An 11,563-nucleotide genomic window follows, 5' to 3' on the forward strand; every position below is an offset into this window, starting at 1 on the left:
TTGCCATTCAGAAAAGGAAAACTCAGGTAATGAATGAGATTTGGCTGAGGTTCATACCTAATTTTGGTACTGATCTCTCACCGAATGTTAAAATTCCATTTGTTGTCTGGGTGTTGCTCTCTTAACTTCTCCATCTGGTCACAGATATAATTAAGAGGCTTACTTTTGAAATTAAATATTTGAACTCTGTGAGGAAAAAAATGTTGATGCTGACTTGTATAAGTATTCTGTCATGTCAATAGAGTGCCATGGCACGCTAATAACGGGGACAGGATCCTGTAACCAGTGAACAATTCTTATTAATGGAATGTTTTCTAAGGAGTAATAAACTCTCTGGCAGCCTAGGAGGAGAAACTTCTGCCTTGTGCCTATATGCTACTAGGATTTTTAAAAATTTATTTTTTTAATTTACAGGAAATAATCTGAATGATACTTCGGTTATGCTTGAGCCAATCTAAAGCCTTAAAGCTGCTGAAAAGGAGAGTTCTTGCTTCCATTCTTTCTTGCCCCAGTTTTAGTGCTCAAAAGGTCTTTCGGTTAGCTGATTTGGCTCAGTAATCCAGCAGCAAACAATCTGCTTTTTTGAAATTATTTACTGTCTTAGTTTTCTCCTGTAGTTATTTGGGTTCAAATAGGAGGTTAACAAGTATCAGAAACAAAAAAGGCTTCACTTCACCAACTAGTACCTTGTACTTTTTGACACCTTACCTTTTAAATTGTTTTGACTTGTCTTGTGGAACTACATTTTTAGACAACTTGCTGCAGAACCAAGTGCAACATGATTTTTAGGTTTGCTTGGCAGGAGTTATTAACTCTTCTGAGAAAAGAAAGCACAAGTATTTCTTCCAAAAATATTGTTAACCACTGCATTTTTTTGCCAGGATTCCTTGCTTTCTTACACAATGAGATGTATCCCCAAAGAAAAATGCTAGCAGGAAGGAGGAGTGAGCAGAAGACAGATTAATCTAAATAAAGGATTTAGAGAAATGTATTTCTGTCTTGTAAGAGAGAATATGTCTGTATATACCAGTTAGGTTTTCAGCAGTAAGGGTGAACTTTCAAACTGTTCAGAGGTAGGAAGTGTTACTTAAAACTTACTTGAAATACTATGTGCTAAAACTTTAAAAGAAATTTGTTCTCTGAAGCAGTTTTGATGTCTTGATCCTGGCTGTCTCTACCAGGGTGCCTGCTCCTGCTTTGCTTTGATTGATGTATTGTAATGGGTCTGTGAACTTCCATCATAGAAGAGAAAATTTAGGGGTGAATTAAGGTTTAATTTTGTCTCATTATGCTACTAATGTTTGACTCAATTGAAACAGGTCTAACCAGGAATGCTTTGAAGAAGCTTATCTTCCAACTCTGCAAACACTGTTAAATGCTCCTGCAACTTCACCTTTGGCTGAAATAGATATCAGTAACGTTTCTGAACTGTTAGTGGACCTGACCAGACCAAGTGGACTGAAACCTCAGTCTAAAAAGTCGCAGGACTATCAGGTACAGTGTGTTAAACTGGAGGAAAGCAGTAGTTGTGTCTAGAGATTAAGAACTGACCCCCTCCACTTACTGCTAGCTGTCTGGGCATCTCTGAGATTCCTAGTGTCAGAAGCTGGATTAAATGAGTGACTGTTCAGGTAATTAAATCTTTTAGTTTGACCTCCCCCCTCCCCAGGGGGCAGATTTCCCCTCCCTCTTACAATTCAAAAATGCTAGTAGGAACTTGCACCATGCCTAGTTGTCTATATTGGGAAAAGTATTTATAAAAATCAGTTGGTGCATGTACTCAAAATACTGCATTTTAAGAAAATGTTTACTATGTAAAATTAGTCATTAGCTGCTTAAATCAGAATGATCTCATTGCTGTCTTTTGTAAACAGTTCCCAGCAAAATTTCTGATATCTGATTTCTTTCCTTTACAGGACTTAACAGTGCATGATAGTTTAGCAATGAAAATTTGCAATGCAATCTTGATGGACCCAGCTGCACCAGATGTTCGTATTTATGCAAAAGCTTTAAATTCACTAGAACTCAGTAGTTCTTCCACAGAGAATCTTCTGGTTCTGCTCAATGAGATTCTAGAGGTAGTACATAAATAACATGGTTCTTACTTTTTTTAATCACTAGCAATCTAATATTCTGATATGCTTAAAAATAAGTGCCTTTTGTTTTCTATGACAATGTGACTGGAATTTCTTTTTTAACCAGTCTTTGAAAATTAATTTTTGATGAGTCATTTACAGCAATCTGAGCTGATATCACTGTATAATTTACGTATTTCAGCTACCATAGATAGTAAAACCAGTGTGAAACAGTGTGCCCAACTTGATACATTTCAATACAGTAAGTTCTTTTGATAACTGGGGTGCAGTTAATTTTTTTTATGTTAAAATAAAATCCAGTATTAAGTCTTTTACAGTTTGGATGGCTTATCTTTAGTTAATTATTAACAGGTGAAATTTTACGCCTAAACTTAGGACGTAACTGTAAGATCATTGGGCAACATGAAAAGGGTGCTTGATTTAAGATGAAGTGGGAAGGGATTACAAGACTGATGCTTTTATTAATACAGAAAAAAATAAAGTAAAATTTGGGAGTGTGACAGAGGAAGACAATGGTATACTGAAATGTTGAAAAGAATGCTGATCCACTATGGGCATATCATCCAGAGGTAGCAATGCTCCAGGACTCAGGTGGAAAGGTCCAGTCACTTTAATGTTTTTTAGAGTTCCTTTAAAAAAGTATTTTGGGGTTTCAGTGCCTGGTGTTGATGGAGAAAGTGTTTCTCCTTTCAAGTTGACTAATCATCTTCATGTCACACATTGTATCCTTCATATAGTAAATTTAACTAATCCTATTATTGAGTAAATTTAATGGATAAAAGAAATTAAGTAGCATTTAACATTAAATGTCTCCTCTCCAGAAAGTGAAAGATAAACTGTGTCAAAGAGCTATTGAGAAGATCAAGATGAACTTGACCAAAGATCCTAATGTGGGCAAAGACCACTCTGAAAGGACTGAGGAAACAGGCCTCTCTGAAAGGACACAGGAAACTGACATCACATCATCTGAAAATACTATTAAAAATGAAGAAGGTAATTCAGGAGAGGTGTAGTTTAGCAGTAGGTATACAATTGACTTGTTTAGATGTGTATGAAAATAAGTTTTAGTTTTCCTCCATTAAATTAATCTACTTTTTGAAAAAATGGAAAAAGGTAACATCTAGTAAATATGCATACAGTTTAAAATATTTTCACTGAAGTATTTTCCATTTTTTATTGCTTTTTGATCAGATTCTGTGTTTTCTTATTCTCCATATTACTCTAGTATAACCAGTGCTGTATTTTGAGTCTTAAGGTCTGCCCTGCAGCTCTTTCTTTTTAACAAACACAGTATTAACATTTTTTTTTCAGCTGTTTAGCACACTCATGTGCCTGCTAAATACTACTGCTGACTAACTCATCTTTAGGATGTGAGTCGCTAACTTGGAGGAAGAAACAAGTACTTTGTGGGGTTTTTAGACTTGGAATTACCATGCCTATGCTTCTTGCAGACTGTATTATAGCACTATATAGCTGATATCTTTAGTGTTCACGCTGGTCTCTCCTTGTTACGAGCTCATATGTTGGAGCCAGTTTTGGTTTTATTGCTATTTAAGAGCTTGAAGTGGAAGCAGCTGGAAGACTTTCCACTGCCTGCACAGCTTATGCAGCTGCATGTGCCTTAGCAGTGTACGTTGTGCTTTGGTAGGTGATCGAGAGGGGTCCTGCCATAACATCCGCTAGCTCCTTTGGTGCTCTGGGATGAACCCCATCAGGCCCCATGGACTTAGAATTATAGAATCATTTAGGTTGGAAAAGACCCTTAAGATCATCGAGTCCAACTGTAAACCTGACACTGCCAAGTCCACCACTAAACCATGCCCCTAAATGCCATTTCTGCATGTCTTTTAAATACCTCCAGGGATAGTGACTCAACCACCTCTCTGGGCAGCCTGTTCCAATGCTTGACAACCTTTTTGGTGAAGGAATTTTTCCTAATATCCAATCTAAACCTCCCCTGGCACAACTTGAGGCCATTTCCTCTTGTCCTATCACTTGTTACTTGGGAGAAGAGACTGACACCCACCTCACTACAACCTCCTTTCAGGTAGTTGTAGAGAGCAATAAGGTCCCCCCATGAGCCTCCTTTTCTGCAGACATATAAGCCCAGTTCCCTCAGCTGCTCCTCATAAGACTTGTGCTCTAGACGCTTTGCCAGCTTTGTTCTTCTTCTTTGGACACGCTCGAGCACCTCAATGTCTCTCTTGTAGTGAGGGGCCCAAAACTGAACACAGGATTCGAGGTGCGGCCTCACCAGTGCTGAGTACAAAGGGACGATCACGTCCCTAGTCCTGCTAGCCACACTCTATTTCTTGATACAACCCAATACACTATTGGCCTTCTTGGCCAAGTGGGCACGCTGCCGGCTCATATTCAGCTTGTGGACATTCAGCTGATACAGCTGGTCCCTTACAATTCCAGTGTCCACAAATGGAAAGTCACTGTTCCCACACTCATGGTCCTCTGACTCAGAGGACCAGGCAGTCTGAGGTCTATGAGTATTATTAAAGACTGAGGCAAAAGAAGCATTGAATGCCTCCGTTTTTTCTTCATCCCTATTAGTCAGGTGACCATCTTCAACAAGTTTCAGTCCAATGTTTTCTTTAGACCTCCTCTTGCTATTAACATACTTTTAAAAGTCCTTCTTGTTATCCGACACAGCACTGGCCAGTTTCAACTTTAATTGGGCCTTGGCCTTTCATGTCTTCTCCCTGCATAGACGAACTACAGTGCTGTACCCTTCCTGCAAAGCCTGACCTTGCTTCCAGAGATCGTACAATTTCTTTTTCCTCTTGAGCTCCACGAGGAGTTCCCTGTTCAGCCAAGCTGGTCTTCCACCCTGCTTGCTTGACTTACGACATATTGGAAGGGGCTAAACAATTGTCAGGAATAGTTTACATGTGATTGACCTATGTTGGGGCAGGGTTATAGCTGAGTGACATTTTAAGCTTCCTTCTGGCCTTATTATCTAATTTCTAGTTTAAGGAAAAAGTGGGGTTAAATTGTGTGGCTTTTTTATATAACAGCCAAAATTTAAAATACTGGTACTTAATTAAAAGTTGATTATCTATGACTTCTGCATGTGGTATTCTGTTTAACAGAAAATAATAAAGATGCTCTTCATACTCCAGTTAATGAAGCTAAAAGTAAAGCAACTGCAAAATCGAAATCCACAAGAAACAAAGCTGGCAAAGGTATGCACTAGCTTTTTCTGGCTACAATACTAGTTTTGAATAAAATAATTTCATACTAACTCTTTGTGAATGTATAGATATAAAAACCATTCAGTCTTCATACTTCATTGTAGTTTTAAAATTTTTATTTGTTAAAAGATTAAAATAGTCTGGTTTGTGGAAATTTTTGTGCTATTAGCCTCTCCCAATGGCACAGATTTATAAAAAGAAAAAGAAGTCCAGCTACAGGATTTCAAGATAACTTGGCCACAGTCATTTACAGTAATGTACACATATTTGTGGGAGAAGTGGTACGTTGCCCGTTTGTTGTTGTTGGTTTCATTTTGTCACCACATTCTGTCTGTGGTGACTGCATATTTATGTTTCAATGAAATATTAAACACTAAAGAAAGATACAAAACTAGTTTAAGAAAAGAAATGGTATCATGATATGAAAAGAGACTTTTGCTTATACCTAGGACAACGGAAAGCAGCAGCAGAAGTGAGGTCTGTGAGCAGAAGAAAAACTGGCACAACTGTAAAATGCGGTAGTGAAAGGTAAATCCTTTTCTCTCCACCATGAAAAGCATGATGTCTGTTCTAGCAAGGAAATTTAGTTCAAAAGTTTTTCTTTCCCAAAACCTCCATCTTTAATATCCTCTCTTCCTAATACACAGATAAATATTTAAGAAAGACATTTTCTTGAACTGGTACTTTTGAAACAATAGCAGGTTTGACAGCTTCACATTTTATTAGCATTGCCTAAGAGCCTGTAATTCTTTTTTTTTTTTTTTTTTAACATACCTTTTGTGCGTAGCATTAACATACATTCTAGCCCACAAAAGTTAGATTTTTGGCCTACATTATTACTCTTCTTCCAATCACTTTTTCTGCTTTTTTTTCAGCATGTAGCTTTTTGTTGCTTTTTTTTCAGCATGTAGTTGAGAAGCTTCTAGAAATGGCTGATAAGTGAATATACACGATGCATTCCTTAACTTACGATCTTGTAGGATATAAGTATTAAAAGGACATTATCTTTGTAATTTTCAGCTGTACTCACTCTTTCTCAAGCAAGTAATCCACGGACTTTAGGGTGACCAGGGTCAATCATTCCCGTTTGCCTATTTGGTGTGTTTACTTTGATACCACCTAATCTTTTGGGGATTTTGCTTATTTTGCAACTGCTAACACAGTTATCTTTACTGCTATATCACTTGGAAAACATTGATATATTCTTCTCAAAAAATAAAACGTTTATAATTAGTAGGAAGTGTTTTCGCTCTTTAAGACCATGTTTCAAGTTTGTTAATATAAAAACTCTTCAGTTTGCTTAGTCTTTTTGGTCTTACTTTAAAATATTTTACATTTCAGTGGTGATGAAATTCCAGAATCGGTCCCAATGTCAAGTTCAAGGCCTTCAAGAAGAGCAAAAACAGTGGCACTTGAAAAAACAAGAATGAATCTTTCAAGACTTTTGAATATGGAAGCAGATCAATGAAGACAAAAGGAGAGAAAGTGTCCTTTGCTCATGCTGGTAGTTAACATCAGACTTTTAAAAATAAGATTTGTTTTGTTGTTAGTTGTATTTAACTCTTTTTATGTTATGATACTTTATAATTCTAGATTTTTCTAGGAATTTTTATTTTTTTTTAAATAGATGTTTTTAGTGATTTTCCCAATATGAAGTCCATCTTTCATGTAATAAAAACATATTAACATATTACCTGAACAAAACTTGGATTTTTTTTTTTACTTTGTAGAGAAGAATGCTTTTTATCTGCAAATAAAAATTGCTGTTGGTGATAAGTACTTAATAGTTAAAGCTGTTTTGATATTTAACATTATTTAGAGAGAATGTTTAACCTAGAGTGGTTGCTTGTGATGGCAGCAATTTTGAATGTACCTGCCTTTAGTGCACCTACTTTCTTCATTTATAAGCCTGTGCATCTGCTGACCAGCTTTTATTGTTCATGTTAACGTAAAATAGAATTAATCTTAATTGTGAATTCTGCTTCCTGCAGATATGTGTCCACTTGATTTTAAATAATGGCAATATGGTAAAACTTGAGTTACTGATTTTATAAACCTAAGCCTGGCAGTCTGCTACTGATCTTGACCTTGTTATATAAAATCAGTAATTTGCTTTTAGAAAAGCATAAAAATACTTGTGGTACAAAGTAAGACCCAATAAGGAAAGGAATACTTAAGTACAGAAAGGGCAAAAAATGAAATACTTTAAGGTCTATGTACTGTGTTTTTAAGTGGCATGCAATTGTGATTTCTTTGTAGCTTTGAAGTTCACAAAGCTTTTTCTAATGACATATCTAGGAATAGTCATGAGTTTTACAGAGACAATAGAAGATTAAACTGCATGTAGTAGTCACTGGTGGCTGAGCAGTTCACTGTGGAAATGCTAGCTTTTTGGTTTGGAAACAACTCTGTCAGTCATGTCTGTCTTTGTTACAATTGTGCTGGTTTTGGCTGGGGTAGAGTTAATTTTCTTCCTAGAGGCTGGTACGGGGCTATGTTTTGGATTTGTGCTGGAAACAGTGTTGATAACACAGGGATGTTTTCATTACTGCTGAGCAGTGCTAGCACAGAGTCAAGGCCTTTTCTGCTCCTCACCCCACCCCACCAGCGAGGAGGCTGGGGGTGCACAAGAAGCTGGGAGGGGACACGGCTGGGACAGCTGACCCCAGCTGACCACAGGGCTATTCCATACCATATGGCGTCATGCTCAGCATATAAAGCTGGGGAAGAAGAAGGAAGGGGGGGACCTTCGGAGTGATGGCGTTTGTCTTCCCAAGTAACCGTTACGTGTGATGGAGCCCTGCTTTCCTGGAGATGGCTGAACACCTGCCTGCCCATGGGAGGGAGTGAATGAATTCCTTTTTTGCTTTGTTTGCATGTGTGGCTTTTGCTTTCCCTATTAAACTGTTCTTATCTCAACCCCCGAGTTTTCTCACTTTTACTCTTCTGATTCTCTCCCCCATCCCATGGGGTGGGGGGAGTGAGCGAGCAGCTGTGTGGGGCTTAGTGCCAGGTGGGGTTAAACCATGACAACAATAGAGATAATTTCCAAGGCAGTTGGAGAAAACTCATGTGGATTGCTTGACATGTGCATCTCAACTACTGATGCCAAATGTAGCTTTCTAAGGAACCTGCATTTTAAAATAGGTAAATATACTGTAAATGATCTTTGGTAATTCTCAGAAATGGCTTAGGGCCACAAGTGAAAAGCAGCATTCCCAAAGTGTAATGCCCAAACTATCATGCCTTTTTCAAGCTTGCATATAGAAAGGATTGTGTTGCTTTTCCTCCCTTTCAGTTTTTGTTGGAAACATGTCATGGCATTTTGTGGTTTGACAAACTTTTCTGCTGATATTAGCTATTCAGAAGCTTATGTAACTGTGATGAATTATTTTTATTCATAATTTTAAACAGAATTTTGAAGTCCTGAGCTCCCTCTCTTGATAATTCTTTTCTTCAAATCTCCAACTTGTGTTCTAGTGTGAGTTTGCATACATGCAACCACTTGAGATCAGAGACAGTGTCTGTCCCCTTGAATGCAGCCTGAACATAGCTCAAAATGGTGAAGTATATATTTCAGTTTTTCTCAGTTGATTGTCAACCAGAGCTTCCCTTGTGCTTTAAAATTTAGGGTTTTTTTTTTAATTGTTATTTCAGTTACAAGTTCTCTCTCACCCTCACTCTCGTGAGTGATTTGCTCTTCCGCCGCTAATACACTTTCAACCACTGCTGCTCCACTCTTATTTTTGGTTAAAATGAGTTTCTAGCAAAAGCAGGAGCAATAAAAAATTATAAAGGGTTCTCTGGGAATGCCTTCCTGAGTAAATTGAAGACCTTCAGTTTTGCCTTCTTGCTGTTCTGTCGTGCCTTGCCACGCATGCAGGTTCTGTCTCTGGTATCTCTTCAGGAATGCTGTACTGAAAAGATGAGGTTTCCCTGAAGTCACCTCTCAATCGGCGGATGTCTCTGCTGTGGATACGGCTTCACTGGTGTGTATCAATAGAAGACAGACATTGACAATCTGGAGTGAGTTCCATGGAGGCCCCCAAGCTGGTCAGGGGGCTGGAGTGCTTGCCCTATGGGGAGAGGCTGAGGGAGCTGGCCTCGTTCAGCCTGCGGGTGTTGGGAGGACCCCCAGTTACCTACAGGGAGTCTGTTGAGGAGATGGAGCCAGGCTCTTTGTTGTTGCACATGATGGGAGGACAAAAAACAATGGGCATAAGTTGAAACTCAGACCAGAATATAAGGAGAAAGAGGCAGTGGAACAGGTTGAGAACAGTTGGAACAGGCTGCCTGGAGAGGCTGTGCAGGCTCTGTCCTAGGAGGTTTTTAAGACCTGTATGTAACGTCCTGAACAACCTCTCTGACCTCACAGCTGGCCTGCCTTTGAGCAGGATGTAGAACTACGGACCTCCTGAGGTCCTTCTATGCCCAAATTACCCTGTGATCCTCTTTCAGGCTAGAGACTTGACCAGCACTGGCATGTAATTTCCAGCCCCTCTGGGCTCTTCCCTTGCCCTGCTCCCTGTTTTCTGTGCAATAGAAAATTTGGTGTGCTCTTACAAAATTACTTCATCTTTTGAGGAGGGATGGCTGCTTAATAGCAGGGTAGGATGATCACATGTGTGTTGTATTTTTCAAAGCTGATTATTAGCAATAATGGATGTTTAAATGTATGCAGCTGACTTTCTGAGAAAGTCACATATGGTAGCAATAGAGTTACATCCAAAGGTGATTAGGAGCCAAGTCTTGGAAGTGTCTTACTACCTGCAGTGAAAAATCTTGACTTAGTATGCATTACTCTTTCTAGCTAATACAATGTTGCTGATTTTTATTTAATTCTGTGGGTTGAAAGTACCTAACTGCCTGGCTGCTTAATTATGGAATAAAATTTTAATGCCTAAAATATTCTAATTGACTTAAAACCAGTCTCTTTGTTGCTCTGAACCAGTTACTGTGCATCCTCTCTTTTTGCTGGCTAAACAGCAACAGGGTGTCCAGAGCGCATGAGCCAAACTAGACCTAGACTAGAAGACTTGATTCCATATTGAATAATGATAAAATAGCAGTGGCCATTTGTTGTCAAACTTAAAATGATCTGATGTTTATTCCTACACTAGTTCTTGTTTCTTAAAACCAGTTCTGTTATTGTTTTTGTTTGCTTGCCTAATCAGTCTCTTCAGACTACAAACTAAAAGATTTTCTCTTGGTAAGAGTCTCCTTTGGCTGGTTGCTATCTCAAGATGAAGGGTGAGTGCTGCACCGAGAACATGCCTTTTTCTAGTTCTGTTGTTTATTGTGTGACTTAGAGAAGTGGTTAGTGAGCTTGTGTTATGCCTGTATCTGACTCCCATCTGAAAAGTTTTGAACTCATCAGCCAATTTGAAACTCAATATGACACAAAGGAAGGGATCACAATTGTTAAAAGTTAAGGAAAACAGACAGCTGCTTGGAGGCGAGACATGCCTGTAACAGAAGAGTTCAGGTATTTACGCTGGTTTGAAATGAGAAATCCACACGGCATCTCCTCCTTTGGGCACACGAACAAGATACAGGCTGCATTAGCTCCGCTGCTTGTAAGACTGTTTTTATGTCCCTTTTTGGATAGCCCTGACTCCTTACTGTTCCTTGTGCTTTGGTGGGGCTCCGCTGAAGTCAACTTCAGTGCCTCTTCCCCAGGAAGTTTAATTCTCTTTTTGGCTTTCTGCCCCATAGAGTCCAAATGCATTAAATAGCTGAGATACATAAAGACTCTCTAGACAGTGTGGTGTGATGATGACTGTTCATTCTTTAATTATATTCTGCACTGTCTGACACTTCAGTGACTCAAAATCCCTGTGGGATCTTGTGAGACTTAATGGAATTCACAACAATCTCATTTCAGTTACTGGATTGCACCTGCAAATCAACTAACTTGTGTAAAGAAGAATTGCTCTTCATTTTGTTAAGTAAGGTGATAATTTTAAGTGAATCCTTAAAACCTTTGTTTTATAAAATACAGTGTCTGCTAAGGAAATTTCCGTCTGGAAAATGAGTTCTTGGCAAGTAAAGGACAGACACCTTCTTAAGAAGTTGAATTAAGAAACCTCTACTCTAGCTACTGAATGTATGACTCCAGAAAAGAGAAATATATCATACGGTTTTATTCTAACACTTTTGTTATAGCTCTATTAATAATAAAGTTTTGATGAATGAAGTACATGAACCTTGCTACAGCTGATCTAAGCATGGAATGTCCACAATGGAGTCAGCTACAACCATTTA

At 38.5% G+C, this 11,563-nt stretch overlaps 1 protein-coding gene across 2 annotated transcripts in view; it reads left to right on the top strand.

Moving 5' to 3' along the window:
- NCAPG (non-SMC condensin I complex subunit G) overlaps positions 1-8,190 on the top strand; it is a 32,475-nt gene extending 24,285 nt beyond the window's left edge. The window contains exons 16-21 of one of the 2 annotated variants that reach the window (XM_072863389.1): positions 1,320-1,494; positions 1,917-2,078; positions 2,918-3,089; positions 5,228-5,290; positions 5,749-5,827; positions 6,641-8,190. In XM_072863389.1, the coding sequence (XP_072719490.1) occupies positions 1,320-1,494; positions 1,917-2,078; positions 2,918-3,089; positions 5,228-5,290; positions 5,749-5,827; positions 6,641-6,767 (778 nt within the window). In that variant the 3' untranslated portion in view covers positions 6,768-8,190. Of the gene's footprint in view, positions 1-1,319; positions 1,495-1,916; positions 2,079-2,917; positions 3,090-5,197; positions 5,291-5,748; positions 5,828-6,640 lie in introns of both variants that reach the window. The other variant, XM_072863388.1, reaches the window with a different exon arrangement.
- Positions 8,191-11,563: the final 3,373 nt, after the last annotated feature.

The sequence above is a fragment of the Ciconia boyciana genome, chromosome 5 (assembly GCF_034638445.1).
Source record: "Ciconia boyciana chromosome 5, ASM3463844v1, whole genome shotgun sequence".
NCBI classification, from domain to species: domain Eukaryota; kingdom Metazoa; phylum Chordata; class Aves; order Ciconiiformes; family Ciconiidae; genus Ciconia; species Ciconia boyciana.